Source organism: Sapajus apella, unplaced genomic scaffold (assembly GCF_009761245.1).
Source record: "Sapajus apella isolate SASKATOON/1434 unplaced genomic scaffold, GSC_monkey_1.0 scaffold78, whole genome shotgun sequence".
Taxonomy (NCBI): Eukaryota; Metazoa; Chordata; class Mammalia; order Primates; family Cebidae; genus Sapajus; species Sapajus apella.
The window spans coordinates 8231165-8251919 of record NW_022437018.1 but is presented as its reverse complement, the minus strand read 5'-3'; the positions used below and the strand labels follow the sequence as shown (position 1 = coordinate 8251919).

Here is a 20755-nt window from a genome sequence, read left to right as displayed (position 1 = left end):
CTTCCTGGGTCTCCCAAAGTATTAGGATTACAGGTGTGAGCCACCACACCCAGTCTGATTTTATTTTCTGTACAATAAGAGGGAAAAGTGATTCTGTAAGGAATCCGAGGAGTGATTGTCCTCTGTAGCTCACACACACAGTCAAAACATATACACAAGCAGATAGAGAGAAGGACAGAAAGAGAGATACCGACAGAAAGAGAGAGAGACCAACAGAGAGAGAAAAAGAGTTAATAATACACTCTGGAATTCCTGAGATCTTTTTGTTATAAAAGTTCTCTGTATATGTTTTAAAGAAATAGTTGTTAAGGATATTAGGTGGGGATTCATGTGATGAGGCCAGAAGCCAAAACAGTAATTCTTTTAGTATTGTTTTAATTTCTTAGAAATATCATTGCCCATGTTTGTTGATATTCCACATATTTGCACATCTTCACTCATTAGTTTTATCTGGGAGTATTAATCAGTTTATAGAGAAAGAAAATATTATTGTGCTACAATAACTTCCTACTAGCTTCATGCCCTACTCATCTAAAGAAGAATGGAGAGGAGCTCAGGAGACACTCTTCAGAGTAGGCAGCTTTCTCTGGAATTCACTTGTTTAAATCAATCTTTTAAAAACCTTATGTATATATAAGTTTTATAATATTGCTTTCATTCACAATATAGCATTTCATCATAACATATTTTATTTTCATTTTAATTAAGAAACTCTTTAATTTCTACCTCTATGTCACTCTAAAATCTAATCTACTGGAACTGGAATCTGAAATAATGTGCAGTCAATATAAATTTATCTTAAAAATGTAGCATTTTATATTTCATGGGTTTTGCTATTAAAGGGTAAAGGGATATAAGCAAAATATGACTCCATTTTTTAAAAAATAATTCTCAAAGTCCTTCATTTCCAGTGTGCACTTTATCTGAAGTCAGAAGTTAATATAATTATAATATGCTATATTTGTATGATTTTAAACACACACACACAAAAACTAATTTAATTGATTTGCTTACAGAAAGCCATATCCTGGAAGATGTCAACAAGTGTATCATAGCCTTAAGAGACCAGGATGCTGATAATTTAGACCGTGCTGCGGGTGCTATCAGAGGCCGGGCAGCAAGAGTTGCTCACATCGTCACGGGTGAAATGGACAGTTACGAGCCCGGGGCTTACACTGAAGGTGTAATGAGAAATGTGAACTTCCTTACAAGTACTGGTAAGTCCATTGCCAATAACAGCTGCACTTTTTCTCATATTTGAATCTACATAGCTACCAAATATTCGTACATATGGGAAAGATTTCAGTTTGTGTTGCTTCTTTTGACATACATTGCTATACTATCTGATCAGTGCTGGCACACTGTGGTTATACGATTTTAAATTTATCTCTGAGAAGTAAATATATTCATTGGTGAAAAGAGGTCTTCTACAAATATACGCATTATATAAATTACCCACAGGCCTTAGCCAGAAACCACTTAGAATGTTTATTAATGCCTTATCTGTTAGGAGATACAATTGGGCTGGCATGGTTTTAAGTATGTGATAGTCTCCAAACCCTCTGTTAACTGTATCGTTGATATCCGCAGGTTTTTGTTTACATTACTTAAACACAGGAAGTCTGTCCTGTGTTGCCAGAGAAATGTTCTTACTTTTATCTGCAGTCTGTTTGCAAAACAGCAATTTGTTCTTGCACATAATCTTCTTTGATTGCGTGAGAAATATGGAACCAGTATTTTGTTTTGGTTGCAGCGCTCAAGTAATATTTTCTAAAATCAGCCAGTAAATGCTTAGTTTTTGACTCTTTCAGTAAAATGACGTTTTCGGAACTAATGTTAATATTTCTCCAAGAAACTTACAGAAGTGTCTGAATTTATATGGATTCATAAACAATGAGGACAATCAACTATTTGTATAAGTCATGATAGCAGAACTCCTTCTTGTGAAAACCCTTGTGAATTTGTGAAATCTTTAGGTTAAATAATTTTACTCTCACTTCCTAACACTAGGATGATGGTGCCTCTGTGATTCCTAAAATATTTGAAATTCCGTACTTAAGTTATCGATCCTAGAGAATCATTCTTTGTGCTATGCATATGGAATATGAAATTTGATATGCACATTGTTTAGCAAAAGGAGTAGATGAGACAAGGATGAGTCATTTTTAAATTTTTCTTTTATTTTTGAAGCCAGTCCTTGAATTGAATTAAGAGAAACAAACCAACAGTTGAGTAATATTCACTAGAGACTAGGTCTGAAGCACTATGCTGCAAGGCAAGCTTAGCAAGGTTTGCAGGGAATCGATGATCAGTTTTGCTGTTTTTCTTGAAGTTGATAAACAAAATCATTGATGAATCTTGGTATGTAGTTTTCTTATTATCTGTTTGAAATATTTCTAAAATAAAGAAATTCTAACAATGTGATCAGGAAAGATAAAACTGTTGATATTAAGTTTATATTTCCATAGCCACTCCCCAAAGTCACCGATGTCAATAGGGCACATAGTACACATAGAAGTTAATTTTTCAGTAAGTTGTGGTAATATATTTACTTGTTTAAAAAGATGATTGTGCTATGGTCATTCAGTATCTCTTCCCTAAACTAAATTTAAGCACTCCTTTCTTGTTGGTCAAAATCAAGTACTGAGTTATCTGGGTCCCTGATTTTTTTTATATCCTCTGATAATAGAATGTAAGTAAAAGAATGTAACAGGGTTTTTTTTATATATATACAAATAATTTCCTATCAGGAATTGATTAGGTAAAATCTAGCTGGACTAATATTTTGCCTCAGTCTCAGTTTTATAATCATGTTATACTTACGAGCATGCTCTTTTTGATTTAGAATGTCCGTTGGAGGTACAAGGTTTACAGTGTTATGCTCTATAGGCAAGAGTATGCCACTCTTTGCAGTCATTCCAAAATCAGAAAATAATGAAACAAAGTTATTTACACACTTACTTACAAGTTTGTTAATACCTCTTTGATTTACAATGACCTTTCCAGATAGCTAATCAATATGGCTACATTATCACATTCAGAACAGAAAAAAAGCTTTTTTCCTCTAATTAGTTGTATATAATTTTAATTAAAATTCTCTAGATAAATTATGTCCTATATATCCCAAATATAATGAATTTTTTAAGTCTGGGTTATTGTATATAAATAGCACCTTATTAATAGTGTAACTGTATAATTTATGACATTCCAATTTCGTTACTTAGATAATTTTTGGTGTATCTTTGAAAAGCTTTCCTTTTTTGTTTTTGTCTAATTCCAAACTATTCTCCAAATAGCTTTCCTTCAAATTTATGAAAAGCAGGCCTCACTAAAGGGAATTCTGAGCAATAAATTTTGATCTTAACCAAAACTGAAAAATGTGTAAATGTTCTTTCCCATGGAGGTATTGTCTACGAAAGATACTTCCAACTATTCTGTCCTCCACAATTTGCTAACAGGAGATGTTCACCTTTGTTTGCATCTGCCTCACATCTAGATGGACTTATTATTTATAAATAATTATCAAATTAAATAATTGAAAATATCATGTTTTGTGTTCTGAGGCCTTAGTAGTTTACTTTTTAGCAAGTGAACAGTAATATATGGGGACTGTTTTTCTCTTTGTTTCCTCTTCTTTTACACAGTCTTCAGGTCTTAACCTTGCTTTTTGAAAATGACTTAATGACGAGCTATTGTGAATTGTTTTTATTACCGAGAGTTTTCTATCTTTGCAAAATTTGCCTTAAAGTATTGTCATAAGTGATGAAATGTAAGCCATACTTATGTAAATCACAAAGAATGTTTTTAAAACATAACACCTTTGGTTTTAATCAGACTCTGTAGCTCATTAGTATATTTTCAAAATTTGATGGTCTTCTAAGTATTTTCTCAGCATTAAAAAGTAGGGCTGCCCTATTATATCTCAGAAATTTATATTATTCACATACTCTAACAGTTGCTTTTGAGTGAAATGTAGTCAACATCTGGAATGTTACATTGCACTGAGATAGAAGCATACTATTGTAATCTTCACGTGAAATTCTTTATTCCACCCCATTCTTACCTGTTACTAAGCTCCTCCTCCTGTCAGGAATTATTGCTGGAGAAGATAAGACATATTAGCTTTTCTGATAAATAAACCTTCTATTTATATTGTGAAGGTTTACAAATTATACTCTTAGCGTAAACTTCAGTTCTTTTGTACTATGTTGGAGAAAAACCTAAACTAGAAGTGGACTGACATAGGACATTTTTGTGTGATTTATGAACTCTATCAAATTCAGGAATCTGCAAGCCCCAAAGCATCTGTTGTAAACCTCCAAGCTCCACCTGGTTTTACTGTTAGCCAGGCTCATGGACCAAAACAGATCAGGCACAGTACATAAATGAATGTGACCAAAATATCCTGGTGGCATCCACTGTTGGCAATTGGAAGTGATGGCAAATAAAGATTCACTCATCAAGTATCTGATGAGGCCAAGCCTGGAAAGTGCATATCCAGAATTCCCTCCTCCTTAGAATGGACAGGTGCCATATAGTTACTTTTTTTTTTTGTTTCAAAAGCAAATGAAACAGTTGGAAGAAATTTTAAGCCAATAAATGTTTTCTAAAATTTGGTTGTAAATTGTTTAGTCCAGTTTAAACAGCAGATACAGTTGTAAGGTGTATTTCATTTAAAACTTGGTTTGCAAAAACTTTAATAGCAGTTGGTAACCCCTACCGATTCCCTTTCATTTAATATAGTTTACATATACATATGTTACATTCTGTAGCTTGATTAAAACATGCTACTTTTGGCTGGGCACGGTGGCTCACGCCTGTAATCCCAGCACTTTGGGAGGCCAAGGTGGGTGGATCACGAGGTCAAGAGATCGAGACCATCCTGGCCAACATGATAAAACCTCGTCTCTACTAACAACAACAAAAAAAAATTAGCTGGATGTGGTGGCGCATGCCTGTAGTCCCAGCTACTGGGGAGGCTGAGACAGGAGAAGTGCTTGAACCCAGGAGGAGGAAGTTGCAGTGAGCTGAGGTCGTGCCACTGCACTCTGGCCTGTCACCTGGTGACGGAGTGAGACTCTGTCTCAAAAAAAAAAAAATGCTACTTTTTCTCTATTGCAGCTCTGCCCTACAACCTTAAGTAGGTATAAAAATTAAAGGTTTTAGTTCTAGCAGTCCTTACCCTCTGCAGTCCAGCAGTGATTGAAAATTCGTAGTTTGCATACTAGATATGACTCAGAGAGAAATTTTTATATGGCCAGTGCAGTTCTGATCAACGTAATTTTCACTGGAATTGGCTGGAGCTTAGTGGTGTCCCCTTTTTCATGAGTTTTGGCCATGGTCTCTACCACGCCATAGTCTCTTCCACTCTCTCTCATTATATACCCAGTCTTCTTCACTCACTTAATTTACCTACTTGAACTCTGGAGGAATTTGATTTTACCTGAAATTGTATTTCTAACTTTTTTTTTTCTGATATGGACCAAAAGGCACCTTGCACTTTATTTAATTTAATACTCCCACAATCGCAGGGACACGTCAAGATTCTTACTGCCTTATAGATCTTCTCCATGCCATCTCTCTCTTTTTAAATATCTCTACCCCTTGTTTCTCATTTCAAATTCTATTCATATTTCAAGAAAAAGCTTATCTTCATGTCCTCTAGGAACCTTTGGCAATGATAAATTCTTTCTATTCTTATGCCCTGTAGCTCTTAAGGGATATGCCACTCAGTTACATCATCTCAGACAAGTATATGGTATTGATGAACTCCTCAGATATAATTACATGGCTTTTCTTGGCCAGGCACAGTGGCTCACAACCTGTAATCCCAGCACTTTGGGAGGTCAAGGCTGGTGGATCACGAGGTCAGGAGTTCGAGACCAGCCTGGCCAACATGGTGAAACCCCATCTCTACTAAAACTACAAAAAAATTAGCTGGGTGTCATAGCATGTGCTTGTAATCCCAGCTACTTGGAAGGCTGAGGCAAGAGAATTGCTTGAACCCAGGAGGCGGAGGTTGCAGTGAGCCGAGCCCTGGCAGTGCCCTCCAGTCTGGGTGATAGAGTGAAACTCTGTCTCCAAAAAAAAAAAAAGTCTTTTCTTTCAAAATGGAATATGAGATACAGGAGAAAAAGACACTCATATTATTTCTGTTTGAATCTCTCCCAGGGTGTACCACTGTGTCTTGTGTTAGAATTAAAAAAAAAAAAAAATCAAAACTCAAAACGAAACCTCTTTAATGAAACCTCTATGGCTTTGCTAATTCTATCCTTGCAGTTGGAGTGATTACCTTTTCTTCTCTACTGCCCGCTTAAAATGTAATCATTCTAAACACTGTCTCAAATGCCACCACCTTTGCAAAGGAGCTTTTGATTCCCTTTCAGTTAGAATTAATTGCTCCATTATCTGTATTACTATGAGCTTGTCCTCTAGTTAATGTTTATTTCCCTTTGCCTTTGATCATAATCAGCCATTTACATACAAGTTTCTCCCACTAGATTGTAATGTCTTTAAAGGCAGACACCACACTTAATTTGTTTTTATTTTTCCCAGGTAGCATCTACACATAGTAGAGGGACCCAATGATCATTGATCACCAAGTCCTTCTCCAAAATTTAAATTTAAAATTTCCTGCAAGATTACACTGTGATACAGTCTAGTTAAACAAGAGAATAAGTTGTTATCTCAATTCAGGGAAGGAAAAAAAAAAAAAAACACCTCAAAAGCAGTGGGATGTGTCAAAGGATGGGGCAGAGAAAAGATTAAGGAAGTGATTCATTACTGTCTAGCGTTAGATCTTAACCACTTCCAGAAAACTTGGGGTCAGATTTTTAAAAGGTTCTTTAGCAAGCTTTTGAATAGTAGATCATGAATATTGTGTATTCAATTACTTACAAGAACCGTCATTGAACTGTGTCTGTTGAAAGATCCCACTGAACCTAATTTCACTAATGCTTCCAGCAAATCCCTGTAAAGGGTAGTAACTATCCTTTTACATTCGGGAACCATTATTGGAGAATTTCCTCCCCTTGTCGCAGTCTGAACAGGCTTTCAAATTATATAATTTCTTCCTTTTGGAATAAATGTTAATCTGACTCTTTTTTGACACAGTTAGAGAGCATGAACAAGAGGTTTCTGTCTGCAGATCACTTGGCTAACCTGGATAACTGTGTGTCTTTGTGGTGATAATTCTAAAGTTGAAAATTAAATTACAACTCAGCCTCTCTAAAGAAGAGTAAGATTTCATGGCCATGGAAGTGCTTCTGTTCCCACAGGAGTGTGGGGCTTTAGGTAACATTCTAAGTTGAAGAAAGTAGCTACTAGAACCTCTGAGTGGAAAAACTTGTTTTCTGTCCAAGGAAGACTAGATTTAAATAGGATCCAGATCTAGTTAAGAAACTAAGGATCCAGTTTAAGAACTAAAATATGAATGGCAAGAGTCTTATCTTGCCATTTTAAGTAAATGGACATACAAACTTGTCAGAAAAAATAAAGTGCTATGAAAACTGTAATCTTCAGTATGTACTGTGTGATGCAAAGTCTTTTCTGGTCTTTTGTACATGGTACATTGAGTAATCTAAAGTGCCACTGTTGGTAATAGCCTTATTTTAAAAAGATAATATATTCTGACACATTGGTAGAAATTTGATTGTTAAAAGAGGAATAACATAAAAGGTTTAAGCCTGGATATTAAAGAATCATAAAGAGGGGTTGAAATATTGCCATATCTGGAAAATGTAAAATATGCAACTGATGTGGTTTGGCTGTGTCCCCACTGAAATCTCATCTTGAACTCTAATCCCCATAATCCTAATGTGTCATGGGAGGGACCCGGTGGGAGGTAATTGAATCATGGGGGTGGTTTCCCCCATTCTGTTCTTGTGATAGTGAGTTCTCACAAGATCTGAAGGTTTTATAACCGTCTGGCATTTCCCTTTCGGGCACTCATTCTCTCTCCTGCCTCCCTGTGAAGAAGTGTCTTCTGCCAAGTTTCCTGCGACCTCCCCACGATATGGAACGGTGGGTCAATTAAACCTCTTTTCTTTATAAATTAGCCGTTCTCAGGTATTTCTTCATAGCAGTGTGAGAGCGGTGTGAGAATGGACTAATACAATAACTTTGAGAATTTTGCTAAATGAAAGATGGATTAAGGACAATGGAGATGAATTGGCCTGGGCTGAAAGGAAGTGAGAATTACTGGAGAATGGGAACCTGCTTTGTTGTTAGTGACCAGTGCAAAGATATTCCAGAGGTCTTGTACCTTCTTTAACTCTAGAATGCCTGTGATCAGCCTCAGATGCATCTACTCCAGGGAAACAAGATATCATCTAGAAAGAGAGTCACATCTTTCATTCTGATTCTACTTTCCCATATTTCTGTAAAATAACTAATTCAGATTTGCTTTATGAATCTTTATGTGCTGAAGGCAATAGAAAAATAATTTATGTTTAAAAGGATTAGACATGAGGTACAAGTTTTGGTTCTGGGTTGCAAACAACTTAAATTAAAAATGGCTAAATTAGTCAGAAAAAAACGCAGGAAGACTGGATAACAAGAAGAGAAAACTGGCAGACTGTGAGGGACACTTTACATGAAGTGCTGACACTTTATATGCAAAGGACACTTTATATGGAGGGACACTTTATATGCAAGGGACACTTTGTATGAAGAACCACAGTTAAAGTCATCCCAAAGAACAGCCGTGTGAAGTGCCATTCCAGGCCCCTCTGAACATTTAATGCCATTAAAGGGATCATAACATTATGACATTGGACCCCACATATGATACATCTATTTGCTATCACATTTCAGATAGTACTACCATTGGAATAAACCATAAAACTATCCCTGCTTTTACCTCACTTACTTCGAATGCAACTTCCTGTGCCAGAAGCATTTTCTTAGTAGAGTTTGAATCATGTGCCCCACACCTTGACTGTCAGCATACATACGGGTGAGCACCTGGCCTTTGATCGTCTTTGCAGATAATGCTCTGTCTCATACTAAGACTCTTACGCTGACAGATTCCCTGCATAATAAAGCACTCTGAACTCTGTTAGCAAAGGAGGAAGTTGGGGATGATGAGAAGCAGGAGAAGATGATTATCAATGAGGGAGCAGAAGGACCCAGAAAAAGGAAATTGAGGATTGCTGTTGCCAACTTAATTGGACATCACTGGGACGATAGAGCTACTTCCATCCACATACCCAACCAAGAGCATTGCCCGTCAGCAGCTTGTTGCTCAGCCAATACTTTTAGATGGTTTATGAAACCTTTAAAATAAGCATAAAAGCACGCTTTCTTTCTGGTAGATTTATTAAAGAAGGTATGATGATACCACTCCAAATCTAGGTACATTCGAGGGAAGACATGCCATAGCAGAATATATGATGTGAATCTGATTCTGTGGCCAAGATGGTAGCTTAATAAAATAATGTTGGTTTTGCTGCATCTGTAAAAGCATAAAGGAGTCTATGAAGGTTTTCAAAAAGGGGGAAAGTATATCCTTCAATGATAAACTGAGGTTTCTTCTTTTTTTAACTACAGGGACAAAATTTAATAGGCCTGTATCCTATTATTATTCAAATTCTAAGTAGAGTGATACTGAATTGAAGGGTATCATTTTGTTTTAAATCCAAAGGAATGGGTATTTTGACTTCATTAATTTTTAAGATTACCAAGTATGAGACATCTTTGTAACAGCTAGACTAGTGCTAAGATCATAGTGTTTGAAGCTGGGCAGTGGTTCATACCTGTAATCCCAGGACTTTGGAAGGCTGAGGTGGTGAGAGGATTGCTAGAGCCCAGGAGTTCAAGATCAGCCTAGGCAACATAGTGAGACCCAGCTCTACAAAAAAAAAAAAAAAATTATGTGTGTGTGTGTGTGTGTGTGTGTGTGTGTGTGTGTGTATGTGTATGTGTGTGTATGTATGTCCCAGATACTTGTCAGATTGAGGTGTGAGGATTTCTTGAGCCCAGGAGTTTGAGGCTCCAGTGAGCTGTGAATGTGCCACTGCGCTCTAGCCTGGGGAAGAGAGTAAGACCGTGTCTCAGATAGATAGATAGATAGATAGATAGATGAATAAATAAGGCTGGGCGCAGTGGCTCACGCCTGTAATCCCAGCACTTTGGGAGGCCAAGGCAGGTGGATCACGAGGTCAAGAGATCAAGGCCATCCTGGCCAACATGGTGAAACCTCGCCTCTACTAAAAATACAAAAATTAGCTGGGCATGGTAGTATGTGCCTGTAGCCCCAGCTACTTGGGAGGCTGAGGCAGAAGAATCGCTTGAACCCGGGAGGCAGAGATTGCAGTGAGCCGAGGTTGCACCACTGCACTCCAGCATGATGACAGGGCAAGACTCTGTCTCAATAAATAAATAAAAATTAAGAAAAATAAATAAAATCCATAATGTTTACACAGCAATGGCAAAAGAGAAGTGTCTGCTCAAGGCCTGAGGGGATCAGAGGCTTTACGGTTATCAAACAGTCTTAGCTCCTTCCCAGCTACCTTGAGAGTTACAGAGCTCAGTATCTGAAAACTCCTCTCACTGACACACAGTGGTGTGCCTCAGCAAAGTTGTTAGGAGCTCTGGGTTAGACCACTGTCTACTGGGTAATCCAACAATGAAGTCTCTTTGACAGAGAATTACTATAAACTGTCTTATAAACTGTAACATAGTATATAGTTTTAAAAATGTAAACCAACTGGCAGAAGGCTCCTCTCTTCCATTTCACCTCAAAAATCAGATTTATGAAACTAATGAAACAACTCCCTTCAGTTGTTACAAGTATATCTATTTCATGTATTAACAGCCCTCAGCTGCAAAGACAGTTAATTTTACTTTTTTAGAAGTCTTTATAAATAGTTAGAAAAGTCTGGTTATATATTTATTGATGTGAGCTGATAAAACTTTTATATACTCCTCTGTAAAACTAAATTTGAGGTTCAAGGTCACTGAGGCTAGAGAATAAACTGAGATAGTATGCCCTTCTTAGATTTTCTTTCCTCTGGTTTTGGAGTGAACATAAACCACGTGAAGTCGAGTGTGTAAATCAGATTGCATTTTCCCTAGCGGTATTGGTGCAGGCAGCAGAACTTAATTGACAATACCTTTAGCCATTTCATCGCCACCCTCTTCCCCACTATGTCTTTCCTGCCAATTTTTATGTGATTCCTCAGATGTAGTCCTGCTTGGTTACAATGGATATAATTATATTGCCATGTTTTCAAGACAAGAGCAAGTTTAGTAAATGAAGGATTAAGCATTTCTAAGGTGAACAATACCTATAGCTGTTGCAAAATAAGGCATATTGCATTTATGCTGTCAGGCTTCATAAACATAAAATCAAATACTGAAAGGGAATATTGTTGCTAAGAAAAAAAAAACAAATTAGCAGGCTGACATTTGCAAATGACAATGTTACCTACAAGCTTTATTAATAGATGTGAATATTTTATTCAATGAAATCAGTTGTCTACTAATTAGGCCTCTTTCACTTGGGTAAAAACTATAAACAGTGGATATCACAAGATCATCAGTGAAGGAAGAAAGATTGCTTGACTAAAGGTGGAAAGGGTATTTTAAAGATAGTCACAATCGGAAAAACAATTCTGAGAGTAGAACAAGTGGACATCCATCAAGTGTCCAGTTAACCAGCTCAGGGAGACAGAAGTAGTTCGAAAAAAGCCAAGGAGACTTTAGGCAGCTAGAAAGCTGTTTTCACCATGTGCCAAGCCATGATTTCTGCTGACATATATTTTCACTTCACAAATAAAAATTTCTAGCTCATAGTAATTTACAACTTCTTCTTTCATCAATTACAAAAGAAAGTATTACTGCTTAACAATACTACACAGCAGGCTAAGGACTGGGAAGAGATTTCTTCTCTGGAAATGTATTAGTAACCCAGTGCTATCTTGCAAAATGTAATATATTCTGGTGATCATCCACCATTTAATTTTACTGTCTGCCAAAATCTGTAGCAGTTAAAGTTAAGTGAACAATTTATATTATAAAATTTCTCTGCTGATATAGGGATTTTTAAAGGTATCATTTATTATAAACACTGCTGGCAGTATTTCTTTAAGATTCCAGATATTCTAAAACCTAGTGTTGATTGTAGGTTATAGTGATTTAAGAAAGGTTATACACATTCCTTTGCTGCATGTCTCAAAATGCTTATGTAAAAAGAAAGAGGAATTAAAGTACAGATGTCGCTGAAAAATGAATTATTTTTGAGGGAAGAAGTAAGTTAAAATATTGTACTTCTCTTGCCATCTCCCCTACTCTATTTATTTATATCTCCTTTAACAACTACTTCTGTTTGTAAATAGGTGTCAATGTTTTTCCATTATTTGCATTTATTAATGTATTTGCCCTATCTTCACAATTACAATCAAATAACTTTGAGTCAAGGTACTAACAATGTTTTGTCATTTTCATCTATTTAAAAAGCTAACACAAAAACAAACTGAAAAGATAAAACTACTCAGTTCCAGTCCAGCATCCCTTTAAAATAACAGTAAAGGTAATTAGCTGGGTGTGGTGGCACGTGCCTGTATTCACAGCTACTGGGGAGGCTGAGGCAGGAGGATTGCTTGAACCCAGGAGGCGGAGGTTGCAGTGAGCCAAGATCATGCCACTGCACTCCGGGCTGGGTGACAGAGCAAGACTCTGTCTCAAAAAAAAAAAAAGAAAGAAAGAAAGGAAAAAAACAAAACAGTAAAAGAACGCAAAGGGGAATGAACTCAGAATGGCAAATGCATGCATATAGGATTATCACAGGAAATAAAAAGATCCGGAAGATAGAAAGCAGCTGGAAACATGGAGATAGATGAAAGAGAGCAGCAAAAGCCTCTATCTAGTCTGCACAGAAGGGGTCTGCTGAGGAGCTGTGAGTTCCTGCTTAACTATTGTTAGACTTCTTATCACAACACTGAGTTCTGCAAGGCAATGAAGAAATGGCTTTGCTGAGAAATTAATTTCCTCACTTTTCTTCATGAGAAAATTAATATGAACTTAGAATACTATATTCATCCAAATTACGTGGCAAAATAAAAACCTTTTTGTGTGCATAAGAACTCAGAAAATGTAAATTGTGTAGATCCTGTTTGAGAAATGACTTGAAAACCGTGCTCAAACAAAACAAAGGATGGAAAAAACAGATAGTGAATGTAACCCAGAGATGTAATGAATAAAACGACAAGTTGGCAGATGACTAGCAGGTCTGGAAAGCAATGGATCCAAATTAGAATACAAAGTCAGTGGGCTCCCAGGAAAATGAATGAATTCTAAAGGAAGCCTGAAAAAGATTGAGAAAAACAGAATCACTATGTTCGTTAGTCACATGATAAAGAAAGCAATTCACTATCCTCTCTAAAATGTATTGCTCGACCAATCCCCACCCAGGAGGCTTAGAATAACATGAACCTAACCACATGACCCTAAAACTTTAAAATTCTGCTTGCACTGTTATTATGCTTGACTTTTTGTATTTGTTCAGTTTCTGTATTTGTCATGTCTTTTGTCACTGTTAAGAAACCAGATTTCAGTGTCACATGGCAAACATCTGTTATGCTGGTTTTGAATATCTGTTACATATATGAAAGATGTGTACATATGTGCATATGTTTCAATGATGTATGTAATATACAATGATATATATAATTATACATTGCTATTATATATATGTATTATATGTAATGTTATAACTATATATGTTTAGTATACATTAGATATATATCATGTAAAAGATTGATTTCTTTTGTTTTAAATGACCATTTGGAAAAGAGCTATCTTACAGCTGGACTGGAACTCTCCATGGTGACCTGGAGGTCTGATAGTGACTTTTGGCCACAATAAGAAGAAGTGAACTAGTTTACATTTATAATACATTGTTTAAGTGGAAATCACCTTGTTAGTATCCAGAGTCAGCTTGTTTACATTTTTTGGGGTGTGTAGATAGTGTACACACAAGCCAACCAGTTACATAGCATGGCTTGGTGTGTGATCAGAATCTTCAGTTACATAGCATAGCCAAGCCATGCTATGTAACCGAAGATTCATAAGCCAGAGATGAAGCACATCCTGTGTGACTGAGAAGGAATTCTGGGTAGCTGTGCAAGTCTCCCAGGCCCAGGTGCATGGCCTACGCATTCTTTCTTCTGCTATGTTGTGTTTCTTACATTGAATAGGTCTTCTGTGAGTAGTTTCCCTAGACTTTTGCAAACACTTTCAATTATCCAACACCATCTGTAACTGTTATAGTTATGTCATTTATTTTATTTAAAAAACACACTGAAATACTAGAACATACACATACACAGAGACACACACACATCTACCTTAATCATACAGAGTTAAGCAAGTGGTTACATTAGGTTTCGTTGCTAACTGCTCCGTTTTTGTTTTTTATTTACTTTTTAAAATGTGCTCAGTAAGCTTTGATACTTAGACCATCTCAGTCCGTTCAAACTGCCATAACAAAATATCTTAGTCTGGGCATGTTATAAACAACAGAAATTTATTGCTCACAGTGCTGGAGGTGGGGAAATTCAAGATCAAAGAACCAGCAGATTCAGTGTCTAGTGGGGATGCGGGCCTTCATGGATGGTGTGTTCTAAGTGGTGGAAAGGATAAACAAGCTCCATTTTAAAAGGGCACTAATAACTGTTCATGAAGGCAGAGTCCTCATGACCTTCATCTTTTAAAGGCCCTACCACTCACTTAATACTATTGTATTGGTGAATAGGTTTCCACATATAATTTTGGGGGAACACACATATATAGATAATAGCATAGAATTTGTGCAGTCAGAACTGCTGAATCATGCTATATTTCTCAGAGAAGTTTCCAACCTCAAAAACCTTAGTGACTAAAGATTTTCACTAACTTGCACATTATACCTAACTGACTTACATATTATATCTCATAAATGAATCAGCAAAGTGAAGTCAGTACTCTTTCTCTTGAGTATTGACTCAGCGTTTTATGTCCTTTCCTGCAACAGTGTGAGCTGTCCACCAAATTATAGCTTCCTTACTCTGCTTTTTTAAAAACTGAGAAATGCAACAGATATTATCCTCTCTGTATTACTATTTATGCTATATAGCAAATTTCCCTAAAATTTAGCAAATTAAGACAACATTTACTGTCTCATAATTTCTGAGTGTCATGAACTTGGGAGCAGCTAAGCTAGATGGTGTTGGTCAGGGTCTCCTCTGAGGTTGTATTCACCCTGTTGGCCAGAGCTACAGTTATCCAAGTCTCACCTGAGGCTGAAGAATCTGCTTCCAAACTTATTCACATGGCTTTGTTGGCAGGAGGCTTCAGTTCCTCACTACATGGGCACCTCCGTGTGCTGCCTATATGATTTCACAACATGGCACCTCAGATGTGTGTGTGCATGTGTGTGAGTGTGTGAGTGTGTGTGTGTGTGTGTGAGAGAGAGAGAGGAGCCTAAGATGGAAATCAACATCTTTGTATAACCTGACTTCTGAAGTGGTATACCACCACTCTTCCTGCATTCAATTTGTTAGAAGTGAGTAGGGCATGAATACCAGGAGGTGGATATCACTGGACCACCTTTCAGGCTGCCAACTACAAATTCTAAATGGCTTATATTCTGGGTATGCTTGATATGGTCCCATATCACCAAATATACTATACATTTTTAGTGTACATATCTCTTAAACCCTCCCTGTTTTCTGGCCTGACATTTAATATTGGAAACATTAGCAAAGGACCTGGCATACAGTAGACATTCATCAAATATATGTTAAATGGATGAAAAACACAATGCACAGCTTACCAGGGATCTTTTATAGAGCTGATTGATTGATAGTACAGAATAATATAGAAGAGGAAATCCTTTTTATTGCTAATTCATGCAACATGGTTTATCATTTTAGAACTATAGAGGACCATAAGCATTGCTGTAAATATCACTTTATGTGACATGGTCATGTAGAAAAATCATTACATAGAAAATGTGGAAAACCAAAATTCTAGATTTAGGTTTACTGTGATATAATTGTGAAAATCCCTTAAACTCTCTATCTTTAAGTGCTAAAAGAGGGTTAACTAGAGATCTTCAATGTTCCTCTGTACATCATTTTACTTAAACATTTTTAAAATAAATCTAAGTCATTTATCTATGATGTATTCATTAATTTGCTATTTAGCTGTTTTCAAATTCTTAAAATTCTACATCTTTTTAGTAACTGAAGAATAAAATGTCCAAATTATAAAAAAGCATTTTTTTTAAATTTTGTAAACAGTTTTCTGCCAATCTGATATATTCTTCCTTCTGTAGAGCTAGATATATTGTCGATATATAATTTTTTATTTTAAATTTTTTTAAAAAGTTGAGATGGGATCTCACTGTGTTGCCTAGGTTGGTCTCAAACTTCTGGGCCCAAGTGATCCTCCCACTTCTGCCTCCCAAAGTTCTGAGATTACAGTCATCAGCCACTGTGCCCATCCATTGTGGCCATATTTTAAAATTTTGTTGTTGTTGTTGCTATGGCTCCAATGGTTATAAATTACTTATTTGTGACCAGGTGTGATGGCTCATGCCTGTAATCCCAGCACTTTGGGAGGCTGAGGGTGGCAGATTGCCTGAGGTCAGGAGTTCAAGACCAGTCTGGCCAACATGGTGAAACCCTGTCTAAAATACAAAAAATAATTAAAAATACAAACATTTTTATTTAATTTTTTGTATTTAAATAGGGTTTCTAAAATAAAAAAAATAAATAAAAAAAAAATAGCTGGGTGTGGTGGTGTGCACCTCTAATCCCAGCTACTTGGGAGCCTGAGGCAGGAGAATTGCTTGAACCAGGGAGATGGAGGTTGCAGTGAGCGAAAATCACACCACTGCTCTCCAGCCTGGGCAACAGAGAGAGACTCTGCCTCAAAAAATAAAAATAAAAATAAATAAATAAATGGCTATTTCCTAAAATAAAATAAAAAAGAACAATTTGTCAGGTTTGTCAAAAGACAGAAATACATAAAGACTAAGCAATTTAGTTTCTTGTGGTTTAGTAGGCAAATAATATTAGTAGACATTAAAACCAACAGCTACATTAGAATTTTATCTCTAGTACTTATCAACAGTAAGTGATCTTAGGCAAATTACTTAACCAGTCTAAGCCTTATTTCTGTCATCTATAAAACAAGGGCAGAAAAACTTATCTCTTTTAGGTTTTGTGATAATTTACATTAAATAGATCTCTTGAAATGCCTGCTTCAAAGTCTTATGTCTATAAATAGCAAGTTATTAATATTGTTGTTGTTATTGGATGGGAATATAGTAAAACAATACTTGGTTAGATTTTCATGTGATTTACCTTCTGAATGAAGTGGAAAAATATTAATGTGCAGTATATAAAACATAAATCACAGAAAACAAATACCGAAATTTGTGTTAAAAATGGAGTAAATATACCTTTCCCTACCTCTTCCACTTATGTCAACTACAACTTTGAACATAATACTTAAAGCAAATCTTGGAGGACTCTGTAAAGTAAATAATGGCAGACTAGAGAGGAAGTCAGAGTTTGAAGAATGACCCCATGCATAATATGTTCCCTGGACTCCCCTTTTTTACCCCATATTTCCTGGCATAGACTTTTCTGCAACCTGAATCTGGGAACTGTGCACTAAGCATGGACAAAAAAGCTCCAAGCAAAACTCTTTCCCAGGCCAGAGGACAGATAAGTAGGGGTAGGGGTATGGGATGAAAATCATTTAACTCTCCTAGGCTTTGAACATGCTGTCGAGGACTGGCGCTGTGGCTCACGCCTATAATCTCAGAACTTTAGGACGCCAAGGTGGGCAGATCACCTGAGGTTGGGAGTTCAAGACCAGCCTGACCAACAAGGAGAAACCCCCGTCTCTACTAAAAATACAAAAAATTAGCTGGATCTGGTGGCGCATGCCTGTAATCCCAGTTACTCAGGAGGCTAAGGCAGGAGAATCACTTGAACCCGGGAGGTGGAGGTTGCTGTGAGCAGAGATTGTGCCATTAAACTCCAGCCTGGGCAACAAGAGCAAAATTCCGTCTCAAAAAAAAAAAAAAAATGGGAGTCCACTAGTCCACTTCAGAGGTAGTGGTGACAGCAGTTTCCTTGCTGACTGAAGAAAAGTAAAGAGAAAATACAAATTATTAATACCAAGAATGAAACAGCATATCACTACAGAGCCACGAACATTTAAAGGATTGTAATAAAATACTACAAACAACTCTATGCATATACATTTAATGAACTAGATCAAATGAACCAAAGGCTTGAAGGACACCAACTTTTAAATATAATTGAACAGATAATAATGAGTGTTGGGGAGGATGTGGAGAAATTGGAATACAGAATAGTACAGTTTCTTTGGAAAATGGTCAGACTGTTTTAAAACAGTTAAACATACATGTTACTATCTGACACAGCAATTCAATTCCTAAGTATATAACTAAAAGAGATAAAAAAAAATATACCCACACAAAAACTTATACATGCATGCTTATAGCAACATTATTAATAACCCTAAGGTAAAAACAACCAAAATGGTCACCAACTGATGAATGGATAAACAAAATGTAGTATATCTATACAGCGGAATATAACTGGCAATTTAAAAAATTGTATAAAAAAAGTATTCATACATACTATATAATAGTACTGATACATACTATATAATAGATGTAAAGTATGACACATACTACATTATTTCAAGTGTAATAATACTTAAAAACATTATACTAAGAGAAAGAAGCCAGTCAAACACTATATATTATGTGATCCCATTAATATAAAATGTTATTTCATAGCGGATAATAATGGGCAAATATACAAGCATGTTTGAGGTTGATGGCTAGAGTACAGAGTTTCTTTTTGGGGTGATAAACATATTCTCAAATTGACTGTGGTAATAGATGCACAACTTTGTGAATATACTAAAACACATTGAATTGTACACTTTAAATGGGTGACTTGCATGGTAAGTAAATTATAAAGCTGTCAAAAAAGACACTGAAGAAAATAGAGACATATTGAATGCCCTGTATCTGATACAGAAACTAAATTGGTAGTTTAGTCTTTCAAGAGATAAAACTCAAGGCCTGAATAGTTTCCCTGGTTAATTCTACTAAACACTGAAACATGTAAGGAATAACATTGAATATAATTCCAAAAGATTAAAAAGATGGACCACGTGTAAACTCATTTCAGTAGGCCAGTAATACCCCAGGGATCAAACTAAACAAAGACCTTAAAAGAAAACAAAACTACAGACAAGTATTTCCAATGAACACAGATGCAAATACCTGCAACAAAATATTAGAAAATCTAACTCGGCAATAGAGAGTAATAACCGTACAACCGAGTACAGTTTATCTCAAGGATGCAAGGACAGTTTAAAATTCAAAAATTAATTATTGCAACCCACCATATTAACAGGCTAAAAAAGGAAAAATCAAATGATCACATCAAAGATGCAGAAAAATGCATTGAACAAAGTTCTGATTTTATTCATAATAAAAATATACATTAGAAATAGAAAGGGATTTTCCTAATTTGATAAAGGTATCAGCAAAAAATCCCAAAGCTAACATCATTCTTAACAGTAAAAAAATGAATGCTTTCTTCCTAATAACAGGAACAAGACAAGGCTAGTCATTTCACTGTTCCTTTTTAATATTATATTAAAGGTACTAGTCAATGCAAGAAGGCAAAAGAAAGATAAAAGTCATTATATATTAGAAAAGAAAAAATACAACTTTTTTTTTTTTTTTTTTTTTTTTTTTTTTTTTTTTTTTTTGAGACGGAGTTTCGCCCTCGTTACCCAGGCTGGAGTGCAATGGCGCGATCTCGGCTCACGGCAGCCTCCGCCTCCTGGGTTCAGGCAATTCTCCTGCCTCAGCCTCCTGAGCAGCTGGGACTACAGGCACGTGCCACTATGCCCAGCTGATTTTTTGTATTTTTAGTAGAGACGGGGTTTCACCATGGCCGAGGCGGGTGGATCACGAGGTTAAGAAAATACAACTTTTTCTATGTGCAGATGACATAATTGTGAATTCCAAAGATCTATTGTATTTTTATATGCTAGCGATGAACAATTGGAAACCAAAATTATAAAAGAATACCGGTAACCAAAACTTCAAAAATTAATATACATAAGTATAAATCTAAAAGAATGTGCTGCACCTATATTTTGCCAGTAACGACAGAATGCTAGTCAAAGAAATTAAGACCTAAAAAATGGAGTGATGTATCATGTTCCATTATCGGAATACTCAATATGATGAGAGTATCAATTCTTCCTAAGTTGATCTATAAACTTATTATAATACCAGTCAAAATCTTAGCAGAATTATTTTCTAGCTATATATAAGCTGATTCTAAAGAAAGAATTACAAAACTACATATATATGGAAAGACAAAGGAACCAGAATAGCAAAAAAAAAAAAAAAAAAAAAAAAGCAGCCGCAAGACAAAACAAGCAAAGTTGGAGCATCCACTCTACCTGAGTTTGAGACTTACACTATAAAACTATAGTAATTAAGAGTGATATTTGCAAAAGAGTAGCCACACGGATCAGTGAGGTGTTTTGTAAAGTTCAGAAATCACACAATTATTGATGGAAATACCAAGATAAATCAGTGGAGAAAGACTAGCCTTTTCATCAAGTGGTGTTGGAACAATTAGACGTTGAACCTCAATCTATGCCTTACATCATATACAAAAAATGACTAAAAGTA

General features: G+C 36.0%; 1 protein-coding gene across 4 annotated transcripts in view; it reads left to right on the top strand.

The window, feature by feature from the left end:
- Window positions 1-20755, top strand: part of CTNNA3 (catenin alpha 3) — a 1791515-nt gene that overhangs the window by 1311290 nt on the left and 459470 nt on the right. For all 4 annotated transcript variants that reach the window (XM_032252666.1, XM_032252665.1, XM_032252664.1 and 1 more), the window contains one exon: window positions 1017-1217. In XM_032252666.1, coding sequence (XP_032108557.1) covers window positions 1017-1217 — 201 coding nt within the window. The remainder of the gene's footprint in view (window positions 1-1016; window positions 1218-20755) is intronic.